The 14,130-nt window shown below is 39.8% G+C and overlaps 1 protein-coding gene across 2 annotated transcripts in view; it reads right to left on the bottom strand.

The window, feature by feature from the left end:
* Window positions 1-6,478: 6,478 nt before the first annotated feature.
* msraa (methionine sulfoxide reductase Aa) overlaps window positions 6,479-14,130 on the bottom strand; it is a 50,859-nt gene continuing 43,207 nt past the window's right edge. For both annotated transcript variants that reach the window (XM_063494776.1, XM_063494775.1), the window contains exon 6: window positions 6,479-7,270. In XM_063494776.1, the coding sequence (XP_063350846.1) occupies window positions 7,100-7,270 (171 nt within the window). In that variant the 3' untranslated portion in view covers window positions 6,479-7,099. The remainder of the gene's footprint in view (window positions 7,271-14,130) is intronic.

Below are 14,130 nucleotides of genomic sequence, written 5' to 3' on the forward strand. Positions count from 1 at the left end.
GTTCATCTGGGATCAGAATCACGACTGAGTATTCCAGTAAATGAAGGATCTCATAACCAGAGAACCAGGCCCCATACTAGCATACTACGACGCGACCAAGGAGCTACGCCTACAGGTCGATGCATCCAAGTATGGTCTGGGAGCCGTGTTGATGCAAGACGGTCACCCAATAGCATATGCTTCAAAGACACTTACCCGGACAAAGGTTAATTATGCAAAGATTGAGAAACAACTCTTTGCAGAGTTGTTCAGATGCAGACGTTTCCACACCTACATATACGGCAAAAGAGTCATCGTCGAGTCACACCACAAGCCATTGGAGCACATACTGAAGAAGCCAATCTCTGTAGCCCCGTCTTGTCTGCAGTGCATGCTTTTACAGCTGCAGAGACATGACATAGAGATTGTGCACCGGCCTGGAAAAGACATACCTGTGGCCAACACTCTGTCCAGGAAACCATTGCTCGACCAAAACAGCACGCTGAGCGAAGGCATGGAGGACCAGGTCCACTCAGTGATAAACAGCCTTCCAGTAAGTGACAAAAAACTCTCAGAAATACAGGCTGTGACAGCAAGCGACCCACAGCTCACCCTGTTACAGCAAACAGTGCATGCTGGCTGACCTGAGGACAGAAAAAAATGTCCCAAAACCCTTTTGGATTTCTGGAATTTCAGAGACAAAATTTCGCCCTACCATGGCATCATCTTCAAAAGTGACAAAAACATAGTGCCAACAGCCCTGAGAAACAATATGCTGGAGAGAATCCACATTGGGCACATGGGGATCAAATGGAGTAAGCAGAGAGCTAGGGATGCCCTCTTCTGGCCAGGCATGGACAAAGACATTGCTACCACAGTGTAGAACTGTTCTATATGTCAGTAGAGGTGTGCAGCGAACCCTAAAGAACCTCTCATTCCACCTCTCATGCCTGAGAGACCATGGCAGGCCGTGGCCTCAGACCTCTTCACCTGGCACGGACGAGACTACATAGTAGTTGTGGACTATTACAGCCGCTACTTTGAGCTCAAAAGGCTATTCTCCACCACTGCAGGGTCAGTCATCAAAAAGCTCAAGGCTATATTTGCCAGACATGGTATACCAGAGAAGTTTATTTCAGATAATGGCCCACAGTACAGCTCTTGAGAGTTCAAGGACTTTACAGTCACATGGGACTTTGTCCACATAACCTCAAGCCCTTTGTATCCACAAAGCAACGGCCTCGCCGAAAGAACAGTCAGAACAGCCAAATCAGTTCTGGATAAAGCTCATGCTCAGGGAGCGGATCCCTACTTGTCTCTATTAGAACAAAGGAACACACCAGTTGACGGCTTCAGATCACCAGCGCAGCTCCTCATGAGTCGACATCTGCGATGAATGCTTCCCATCATCGGATACGAGCTGGTACCCCGCGTCATAAGTCAGACAGTGGTACAAAAGAAAAGGATGGAAAGACAAGAGCAACAAAGGCGATACTACAATCACAGCGCCTCACCGCTACCAAGGCTGCAGCGGGGGGGACCAATTTTGCTTTCAGCATGAGACAGGAAGCTGGAAACCGGCTGTCATTGTCCAACCTGCAGAGACTGTCCGCTCTTTTATGATCCGCACTAGCGAGGGACAGATTATACGGCGTAACCGATGTCACTTGAGAGGTGCTAAGGCCTCACCAGCACCTTCAGCACCAGCACCTGATCTGGTAACCCAGCATGAAAGTGCAGCAGAGCTTCAGTCACCATCTAGGGACATTAGAACACACACCATGGACATTAACCCTATACTGACCACCAGATCAGGACGAGTGGTCAAACTAAGGGTCATCCTAGACCTGTGATTGTAAAGGGTGTAGGCGGATCCCTGCCTTAAAAGGAAAAAAATGTCAAATGTTGGTGTGTACTAATGAGTGCATATCCCGTGTTGCATTATTGTTGTTGTTGTTCTCATGCAGCAGAAATTTGATACATGACAATGTTGGGAAAACTGATTCTAACCCTCATGTTTAGGATGTTCTATTTTGAAATGCATTACCCGCTATGCCATTGGCTGACATGTTTTGTTTTGGTTTTTTTAAAAGGGAGATGTTTTATTGTTTGCATATAGTGGCAGGGGGGCGGGTATGATTACAGAATTGGAGGTGTGATCTTAACAAAAAGTGAGCCATTTTATCGCGGCTGAATAAAGATACAAAACAAAGGCAAAAGGACGTCAAGACAACTAACCAAACTGAGTGAAACTAAACACTGAACACATGCAGCATGAAGCAAGATACACAAGAAACATGAAAGACCTGGACCATGGAGGGAGACAGACAATTTACAAAATTCATGGATAATAACAATAATTACATTTTAGCATTCACATTTTAATTTTGATTAAAGACTTTGTGCATACTGATGGATTAACCATTACAGAAACATAAAAAATGATTATGCTCATTTGAATATTGAAAATTTTGGGCAGCTGTGGCATAAACTTTACACTGGCTGGTGTTAGTAAATTTGTAAAACACCATGCATGTTTCACATCAAATATTATATTAATGCACATTAAATGTTTTTGCTCTTATTCTCGGGCTCTCTTCCACACCTGTCTTCCTTCTCTCACCCCAACCGGTCGTGACAGATGGCCCCGCCCCTCCCTGAGCCTGTTTCTGCTGGAGGTTTCTTCCTGTTAAATGGCGGGTTTTTCCTCCCCACTGTCACCAAAGTGCTTGCTCATAGGGGGTCATATGATTGTTGGGTTTTTCTATGTATGTATTATTGTAGGGTCTACCTTACAATATAAAGCGCCTTGAAGCGACTGTTGTTGTGATTTGGTGCTGTATAAATAAAACTGAACTTAATTGAATTGTGCTTATCATAGACCTGAAACAGTTTATTTTTTTATGGACTGCTTATTATGGACAATGGACTGCTTATGGATTATGGATTATGGACTGCTTACTCTTCCTTAACTTTATAAATTATTTGATTTAAAAGAAAGGACACGTGAGACATTGTTTTCTAATTCTTCATTCAATACAATAAATCATCTATAATTGCATTTTTTCATTGTGTTTGCCATGTTGTACGCATATGGTGGGAGGAAGGAGCACTGTCCACAATAAAAATCACCATAACTCACGTAATTTATAACTAATTTTCAAATAATTTGTTTTGATATTTATCTCTGATGTCATATTCTGATTTACTGGCTTTTGATCTCATCCTATTAAAAAAAAAGTCTGGATAAATCTCCTGTGATCTTTTATATGAAGTTTCTGTCAAATTGGACCAAATATGGGGTTTGACCGCTGGACTTGATTCATGTGCTACACTGAACACGCCACAGGATGACAGCATAGTCCAACAATCTAACCAGGAACATATTCTGTGGCAGAGTGTGAGCAATGGCGATTATATAAATGAAAATGATGCGTGCCAGTTCATGTAGAATATGAGATATTAATATGCTCTTTCCCCCTGTGAGATTCGAGTCACTATCAAGTCACTCACTGGATATATATATATCTCCAATCTCCAATGTTGGTCAATAATAGTATGTCTAATATTAGTGAAAGTCTTACAGTTCACTTAGGGTCACATGGCTATCTCAGGTACCATGGGGCAGGGTAAACCCTGGATAGGTGTCTATCACAGCCTTTCACTACTACCATAGAATCAATTAACCTAAAATTAAGGAACAGGTGTAGGCACAGGGAGAAGATGCAAAGTATTTTTAAAAACGCCCCACCCTGGATTCAAGACAGTACCTTCCTGCTGTGAGGCAACAGTGCTTACTACTGTATCAATGTAGCAACCCAGTTAAGAAAGCCAGCTAAAACAATGCAGAGAGTGCACAGACCAGGACCAGAATGGGTTAAATGCTGTAGGTCTCCTGAAACGCCTGTGAAACTAATGTTAAAAAAAAAGCTAAAGTGGCTATCATTTCTCACATCCTGAAGATCTGAATGTTACCAAATAATTTTAAGAAACATATTCCTCATAATTACAAGAAAGTATGGCCAATTTTTAAAATAAAGGTTAATTGCTTCTTGAAAGCAAACATGATACCTTGAGTTTGTTCTTCATCAAAAAGAAACGAAGCTTTTCTTTAAAACAGTAATACGTTTAGAATGTTATGGATTTTCTTTTGACCACAATTATTGAGAATTCATTGATTGGCTTTTTAAAGGTGACGATATTAACCAATCAATTAAAAAACAAGTTCTTTCAGTAGTTTTTAAACGCCTCTGAGGATCTTTTAAAAAAATCTTTGATAAGAACTGAAGGCACACGCATGAATACACATTTTAGGTCTTACTGGACCTAATTAAATATGGTGCACATTTGAACAAAATCTCATATGATAAACTCCTCCATTCCAAAAATAGTGGTCAGATTTGGCTTTAAAAGCCGGTCGAGCTGTGGTCCTGAAGCACCATGGAGGTGATCCAACACAGCACAGATCCTCAGAGGTGGCGCTCTGCCATTTCCAAAGAGACTCATCTCTTCCATCTCTTTTGCTTTGTGATGGTGATGCCAAGTTTTGGAGGGCCTGGCACCAAAATGCATCCTCCTCCTCCTGCTGGTGTGTGTGTGTCTGTGTCCAAGCTTTACCATCAAAACACACACATTCACTGTACAAACACAAATGGTTGGAGATTAACAGTGATGACAGACGAGTCACGGTTTGCAACATCGCTTCAGGCAAAGATCAGAGTAAGGAGGTCATCTATAATCCCAAACACAGCAGTCACAAGCCAAACAAAAGAGCAAACTAAAGTGTTCCAATGCATTTAAAAGCATGATATCTGCTGTTTGTATCTTATAGGTTGCTGCACATTTAAGTGAGAATTTGGTTTTTTTTTGTTTATAAATTAAACTAAGGTCAGGCACTCATGTGGTGAAAAAAACCTCCGGTCTGTGTGAACCTGTAACATTAAACATTGTCTTTGTTTCTCTCTTTCTTTTTGCAGAATCCATCGAAGTGACTGGACAATACATCTGGTTTTGATAAGGTTCTAAAATGATTTCATTGCAACCTCAGATAGCACATATTGCAGCCATAACAAAAATTTAGACAAAATGCAAAAGCATTGTAAAAAAGGTAAGTACTGTACACCCCATCATTCACTTTTAGCAGGAATTAAGTAATCATGTCCTGAATGACTTTATCAGTCCCTCACATCCTTGTGGACACATTTTGGTCTATGATTCTTTACAGTGCTTTAATTCATTGATGCTTACAAGCATTAATTTATGCACAACACTCTAAAGGTTCTGATATAGAATTTCAATCAGTTTGAGGTCTGGACTTTAAGTCATTGCAACACCTTGATTCTTTTCTTTTTCAGTCATTCTGTTATAAATCTGTCAGTGTTTTTGGAATCACTGTCCTCTTCCATGGCCTACTTTCAACTTAGTTTTGGCTAGCAGACAAATCTGACTCTAGAATACTTTAGTATACAGAGGGCTTCATTTAGCACTCAGTGACAGCAAGGTGCCCAGATCCTGTGGCAGCAAAACAAGCCCAAACCACCAGCCTTTCCTTCACTTGTGACAGTTGGTGTGAGGTGTTTGTGTTGGTATGATGTGTTTGGTGGCACTGGGCATTACAGCCAAACATCTCCAATTTGTTTCCAAAGGACAAAGTCTTGTGGTTTGTTCAGATTCAGCTTTGGAAACCTAAACTATGTTGCTGTATTTTTATTTTTTTGAGAGGGAAGAGACTTTCTGATAGCAGCTCTTCCAAACAAGCCATACTAGTTCAGTGTCCTTCTCATTTTACTGTGATGAACTTTAACATTTAACTGAGACTCAGAGCTTGCTGAGATGTAGCTCTTGGGTTTCTCTGACCTCAACTCCTGACAAGAATGGCAACTATCTTGAATGTTTTACACGTACAGTATGAATAATCTTTCTCACTGCAGAATGGTCGACTAAATTGTTTGGAAATGACCTTATACTGTAACCCTTCTCAGACTGATGGTTAGCAACAGTCGCTTCTCTAAGGTCACTGATGTCCATCCTCTGTGGCATTGTGTTAACACACAACTGAATCCTCCAGACCAGCAAACTGTCAGAGCTTTGGCTTTTATAGAGGTGCTCACAATTAGCAGCAAATACTTACCCTGTTAGCTTCTATGGAAGCAACAAAGTGTATTTAGTTTTTCACACGCTCCTGTATTCTTGGGTTAATTTCTGTTAAATAAAAGATGACACTCTGTAATATGTTATGTGTTGTTCAGACCTGTTAAGGACCTGATGATTTGTCATGGTAAGTACCATAGAAATGAAAGACGGTGTACTTTCTTTTTCACAACAACAATTTGCTCTTGATCTTGTGAAGCAGTTTCTTTCAGCTGTGGAATGGTGAGACTTCTTTACCTGTAAAGAATTACTCTTATCTAAAAAAAATAAATAAAAAAATGCATGTGTAGTGTACACAAGGGGCAGTGTAAAAGTCATAAAACACAAAAGACGTAGTATATAAGCAAGTTCTCAAGCTGTTTTATTCCTTTTAGTCTTCAGACAGCAGCCCACTCTTAAATATGTTTTTAAAGGAACTTAAGCAACAAACGTATAATTTTCCCAAAGCAGTTGCAAATTATAAGAGCTGATTAAAAAAACTAATACAGTGAAAAAGCACTCCACACACTAAAAATTCTTTACTTAATGCTGTGCAGGATTTCACTGCTTTCTAACAAGATTTCATTTTAAACACCTTCTTTTCAGGATGCATGAAATTACTCAGAATTTCATCATCGATTATGTGTCGCAGAACTTTTTTTGGATTACACCTTTTTTAAAAGATTTTGTTTAAAGACTGTGAAGAGTCTTTACTGGCTTTCAAAGTTTATTTTGTGTCAGAGGGTGACATCTGGCAGGTACTGATCCTTAAAAAAAAAACTGAGCTGAAGCTCCAAATTTTTTTGAGCATCAGATAAATGTGGACTATAATCCGATGTAAAAAAAAAAGTCCATAAAATATGTCAAATGGTAAGAATTTAACCTTCTGAAACACAAAACTTTTTGCATTAGTGAATATTCTCTTTCAAATCGATCCATTGCGGCATCCTTGCAGACAGATCGGAGATATTTCTCGGCTGTTTTTGGCTGTCTAGGCCTTCGACTTGATTCCTATTGGACACGTGACACCTGTGCCTCCCAGTCCACAGTATCCATCGGGGTTTTTGCTCAGGTACTGTTGATGGTAGTCCTCAGCATAGTAGAACTGCTTGGCCTCAGCAATTTCTGTGGTGATGGAACCGTAACCGTCCTGTGTTAGTGCCTGAAAGACAGAGGAAAAAAAGAAAAGAAAAGAAAAAAATCACAAATTACTGGACAGGTCATTATGAAATGAAAAGCATGAATATATGAGCAGTCCAAGGCTAATCCACATCCTGCACAAACTGTCGGCTCCAAATCAGTTTGTGATCATTTCTTAAGAACAGCAAAGTGATCTCTGCCGGTTTTCTTTCTTTTTTAAAAAAAATTATTTTAAGTTGATCCGTACTTATGATGATATGACAATAAATGTAGTATTTAGCCACAGTTGTGTAAAATCTTTCGAAAAATTACTGGATTCAGATCTAGCCTGACCCCAAAATTAAACACCTCTAAGTTGAGGCAATCCCAGACTCCCACGGTCATATTAAATCTTTAACTTTTAGCATGATTCTGCTAAACAGACAAAACGGAACCACTTGTATAACTGAGAGGTTTCCAAATCTTCCACCTTGAGGCAGGTCCACACATGCTTTTATCTCACCCAAACACTTACTGTAAATTAACCAAAAAGTAATGAATTATTTTAAATAGTATATCTATAAATTCATATGTTCTTACTGACATATCAGAGATCCTGCCTAAAAGCGAGGGTGTTAACATTTGTGAGGAGGTATTTTCTAGCATGAAGAAAACACAAAAACAACAACAACAACAACAAAAAAGCCATGTCACTCCTTCAGACAGACTGGGGATGTTAACTCGGCCTTCAAACTAAGTGCACCTTTTGTTGGGTGCTGTTAAACGACACTAACGTGGTACTAGGGGAGCTAAAGAGGCACTTAGAAACCAAACGTCCTTTCTGAAAGAAACTTTGCCTACTTTAAAAGAGCAGTGAAGACAAATAACAGGCAGAAAGACTGAGAAGGTGATGGAGAACATCCTGCAAAGGAAAAAAAAAGTTTGTAATGCTCAAAAGTGTCTTTATCTGACCATGCAAACAAAAAAGGATATCTTTCTAGCTGCTCAAGAGATTATTTTCTGCAGCTATGAAAACTTGTGTACTCAGAGACTTTGATTTGCCCTTTTGTGTGACATGGAAACAAAAAGGTTGAAATTCACTGAAATAATCTCATGTTAGCAGTGCAAATCATATACAGTACATTACCCCAGAGACACAATTCAGTTCAGCAAAAACAGATCTGGTGGTAATCACACACTGACTCTAATAAATTCGACTGGATTTATAAAATAAGTTAGAGTCATCAGGTTCCTCAAACTCAGGAGGGATAGATGCTGAGACTGAGTTTCCCACAATTCATCAATAAAAATATTCTTGTTAGTCTGCACCGAACCAATTTAACTGCAAGAATGATTTGACTTTGAGCAGAACTCATCTTATCAAGGTTGTTTTCTGCAGATACTTATTAGCATCTTGTCTCTCTCGAATGTGTTTATTCAGCTCCAGGTGGGGCGGTACCTACAAAACACAGACAATGCGCTCACACATATTCAGTGTGTAATCATTTGGTGATGACACCCTCTCCTCCTTGTGATAAAAATTACTCAACCAGATGGCGTGTGGGTTAAATAAAAGACAGAGGAACGGTAGGCATGAAGATGACAAAACTTGGGATGTGTGTGTGTTTTTAGCATGTACGCAGACATAATGAGGCTTTTTATCGGATCACACCCTACAGTAGATGTTGGGAGACATAAATTTGGCAGAACATTTACAGGTTTAGCCTTTTATCTGCAGAGCTGCTGTTATTCCTCCTGACATGAAAGCTGCTAAAAGGAATACAAACCCAGAGCCCCTGTAGCCACTGCACTAGGTTTATGCTAATTAACCTAAATAATCATAAAACAGAGCAATTTTTCATGGCTCAACTCGGGATCTTCACGAAGGCTGGATTTGGTTTATTTATGTCAGACTCCCTCCATGTTTATTTGGTTAAAATTTTATTTGAAAGCCACACGATGAGGTTAATTATTTAAGCACTCAGTGCTTCAGAACATTCTGAGCAGCTACTCCAATGGAAACATACTATAATTCACAGCTTGATTATATGCTCCATATCCTGTGATTTTATGGCCTATGCGGCTTTTTCCACTTGATAATGTGATAAACACAGTGAAATAAAAACACAAATCTTTTAAAAGACTGAAGTGGAAGGAGTAGAAGGAGTATAGTATTTGCTGTAAGAAATTTAGGAAAATCTGTATTTTCTGACATTCGTAATTAATGATATTCAATGAAAAAATGCGACAGTAAAATGTTTAACTCTTGACAGTTTTATTGCTAATAAAACATCTAGTCCTTTTACTGAATATATTTCTTATTTAAGTACCATGAGCTTCACAGACATATTGATACTTATTAGAAAATAAAGCACTTTGATTCAACATCATGTAACTGCACGCTTCATCTGTGTTTAGTTTGCCGATTGCATCCATCGTCCTTCCCTGCTTTTATTCCCCCATGCAGTGTTTTTGTCATTAGCCAAAGACCCAAAGGCCTCAAAGAGGGGATCTGGACCTGAAGCACAGCAGGGTCCTTCTGCTCTGGTCTGAATGCAGTTTCATTGATACTGGGCCTTGACAAGCAACAACCAGAGAGTAATGGTCAAGATTGGTTTAAGTGATTGGGTTACAGTTCCTGAAAGCCATCATTTTATTCTGATTCAGGTTATTTTGGGCCTTTAAAACCATGAATTAGAAAAAAAACCTCATCCCAAAGAAATTCCCAGTGACATTTGTATTTGATAAATTGAAGTCTAGCCTTTAACATTTTGTCATGCGTCTCTTTTATGTGCTTAGATGAGGAGGGTAGGTTTTCATTAGCCTTGACCCTTTACTGCCAAGTGTATTACATTTGCATACATTTTTAACCTCTTAGCTGTAAAAGGCTGGTGGGGTATTGTTGTCACCTGGCTGGTGGGCGGGTGGGAAGTGTGGACACCCAAATTTGTGAATGCAATAACTTAAGAATGGGGTGACGGGATGTCACCTGGAATTTTCAAATTCATGTGTCCATCTAGTAGGGGGCTGAGGGGTAGCCCTCAGGAATTTATACTTTTAGTACCATACAAACAAGCAATTAATAGCGCTGCAGATAGTAATTAATGGCTATCTCCAAGACCATCTTACAGGGTTCTTCGGGACAATTTTCAAAGCAGCTGCCAGTTTTATATCACTTGGTAGGAGTCCTGTTCCCTGTTTTTGAATATGGTTCAGTAAAAAGGTTGTCCTTCAACTTGATTTTCATTTTCAGGAAGAAAAAGCAAAACAGGGATAAACTGGCACTCATGTAGCTTTTTTCTAGTCACATCAACAGCGAGTTTAGAATCCCAATATACCCCACAATGACCACACAGGCACAGGGAGAGCATGCAAATTCCACACTGAACTTTCCAAATCAGGGTTTAAACTCGGAATCTTCTTGCTGGAAGGCAACAGTACTACTCAGTAGCCCATCATCACACCCAAATGAAAACCAGGTCCAGGTGGTAAGCAGACATTCTGTTGGTATAGCAAAACAAAAGCTTCTACTATTTAATGTACTACGTGGCGGTATATGTGCATTAAAATACTTCTCCTTTCAAGTTTCTCCCTGCAGGATGCATTCACGGTGCATTCAATCCCATGAATGCTGAAAAATAACAAGCATACTCGTGGTCACCTGCTGCTTTGGACTTGAACACCACAGACTCTACAGCTGAAAACTGCTCAACTGTAGCTTGAGATCTCTCATCACGAGCAACATGACCTTCAGGTTAGTTTGTGCAAGCAGTCAGAAAGGGATTGACTTAAAAATAGCAGCCGCAAAGGCATCTGCCTGGACACAAGATTACCTCGAATGCGAAATCAGCCAAATTCAAATCAGGTAAGGTTTATGATTTTATGGACATAGTCTCATAACTTTTTTTTTAATCACATCTCTTATATGAGAGAAAATAAAGAAAAACATAATAGTTCATTTAATAGGTCCTTAAGGACTATTCTTTCTAGCAGCTTCTGTTTGAATGGATATATTCGTGCACTGACATCTACCAGTCGATTACTTTGATGATGTGGCAAATAGGTATAATGTGAAGCCCCTGTTTGGACTGCACTTCCAGTTTGAACACAAAGAACTCTTTGGGGAAGTACTAAAAAGTTCTCACTTTATTTTTAGTACAAAAACAATCAAACCAAAGCTGCAATTTCACACATTGGTGCCTCAAATACTTAGTGAGAGGTAATTGTTTGCAAACCATTTTAACTTCATTGACGTCAGCACTCAGCAGTTAAAGAAAATGTCAGCAAACATACCCAGAGGGTTTGAGCAGCTTTTATAGCAACAACCCCCCAAAAAACAAAGACACAACAGACACAAAACACAGCCGGCAAGTTTCTGCTCTTAATGCAGAGTTTGCTCACTGCTGTTTGATTCATTGCTTCCTGTGAAGATTCCCCACCATGACTGCACTGACACCACAATTTAATTTGAGTAAGAAGGGTGGAGGTACAGCACAGCAGCAGTTAGTCAGAACGGGATTCTCTTTTCTGCTGCAGCTTGCCATTCGTGATTCAGGCTGGTGAGCTGGATTCACAAGTACAGTAGGCAGGTTTATTTTTAGAAGCTTGTAATTATCTTTTGAGTGTTTATAGTTATGTCATATCAAACATAACATAAGATATATAGGGGTGGGATTCGCCACACGATATCGACAGATTGTCTCTGATTGTTTGCTGTCTGATGGCTCCAGTTTATTTTCTTGCTATGACTTTCTTCTTTTTTACAGCAAGCTAGTTCAGTTTTCTTCACTTTACTGTCACTCATGTGATAAGAGCCACCACAAGGAGTCATGACACAGTCACTCTGGTCAGTTAAACTGGTGAGATACAAACTAAAAATATCAGTATTTACTGTCAGTGAATCCAGAGTTTTATGGATAGATTCTACGTCAGTACATGCCCCAAAATAAGCTTTCATTGACTCCTTTGAAAATCATTTATTGCCCAAGTAATTTGTGACAAAATAACTAGCTGCCTCTCTATCCTATCATTCATACGGACTCAAACTCCACCATCTTGAACTGCAAGAAGCACTGGTAGTCCTTGTTCTGCCATGCATGAACCAGATCTCCACCTGCTCCCGGTTCTTCCAGTTTGGAGCAGACCTCTAAACCAGAACAAGGACTACCATTGCCAGATGAAGTCCCAGATGGTGGAGTTGGAGTACATCTGACTGCAGGATGAGAACCTCACTGGACAGCAGCTGAAAAAAAATGAGCAATCTGCCCAGTGAACCAGCCAGCAGAGAAAAAAAACCAGAAAGGAAGCGTTAACAGCATCAGAACTTTCAAAATAAGACTACTAAATGAATCGTGAATGGTGTTATTCTTTTACACAGAGGGGGAAAAAAAGACTAAAAGAATAATATTAGGTAAGCTATCAAGTATACTTGGTGGAGGAAGATATGGACTGGTTCTTATATAGCGCTTTTCTACTCTTCTGAGCACTCAAAGCACTTTATACAACTTGTGCATTCACCCATTCGCACAAGCACATTTTTCTAAGTGCTTTCTAGCTAACATTCACACACACATTCATACTCCGATGGATGCGTCGGAGAGCAATTTGGGGTTAGTATTTTGCCCAAGGATATTTGGCATGCAGAGTAGGGGAAGCCAGGAATGGAACCACCAACCTTCCGATCAGTAGATGATCTGCTCTACCGCCTGAGCTACAGCCACCCAAGTAAAAGATTAAAGCACCACCAAACTGTGGGAAAATGATTTTGATGCAGTGTCATCAATTAAGATTTGACTTATAATTGATAATTTTGTATTATGTATATATGGATGCATCAAGCTGCAGATTCTGGAAAGTCTGGTTCTTTTACAGTAACCCCAAATATCCTGATTTTAAATCTCAGCCACATTCAGAAATAAAGGATTCACCTTGAATCAGCAAGTGGAGATCTTGGAATTGTTATTTTACTTACCGAGTGTGAGATTGTATCTCGGTGCCTACGGTAGAATTACAAACACCAAGTGGATTAAAAGCTCTGGCAGCTATCAGCCTCTCAAACTATGTTTTGTTTCTAACACTGCTTCTGTTCTCCACAGGAACAATGTGCACATCAATATTCATGAGTGACTTGCATTGACCATTGGTTGTGGGAGTGTAGTGGGCGGACTATGTGTGAACATTTTGAAGTTGATTGTGATCTGTAAAGGGAGCTGTGTGCTCACAGTTCCGTAAATTTGATTTTTTTTTTAGGTTCTGACATTTTTTCAGGAATTCTTACCATGACTTGGCCGTGAGACATGACTGACTGCTGACCGATCACAGTCTGACGTCTTTCGTGACCTTTGTTAAGTGATTGGGAAAGTGTTGCCAGGACAAATGACTTTAAACTGATTCTGTATATGAATATGCAGAATCTGTAGGCAAGAGGCAAATGTTTTGTTCCAGAAGCTTTAAGGGTTGTGTTTGTAGTGGAAGTACTATTGACCAGTTGCCTTTGAGCAGGCTTTGGTCGACTGCTGGCAAACAATCTGTGTTTAGAGAACAAGACAGATGGCATTTGCCAAAATGCATCTGACAACTATTGGCTATCGAAAGACAATGATTTAGCTTTTAATTATTTATCTGCATTTGTAAACAATGACCAGTGGGTGGAAATGGAAATCTTGGCCCAGATATCTGCTGGCTACACCGGAAACTCTGAAAAATTGGCTTTAGCCGAGGGTGACCAGGTGTCCCACTTTATATACAGCATTTTTATTCCTTATCCAACCGCCGAAGGTAAACAAACGCCTCATTAGAAATGTGTGGCTCAAAAAGAGAAGTGTTGATATATGTGGGGATGATGAATGCATCCCTGTCGAAACCCAAACAGAACAGCATGACAAATAACAGATAACAACGTTA

Source organism: Pelmatolapia mariae, linkage group LG15 (assembly GCF_036321145.2).
Source record: "Pelmatolapia mariae isolate MD_Pm_ZW linkage group LG15, Pm_UMD_F_2, whole genome shotgun sequence".
NCBI classification, from domain to species: domain Eukaryota; kingdom Metazoa; phylum Chordata; class Actinopteri; order Cichliformes; family Cichlidae; genus Pelmatolapia; species Pelmatolapia mariae.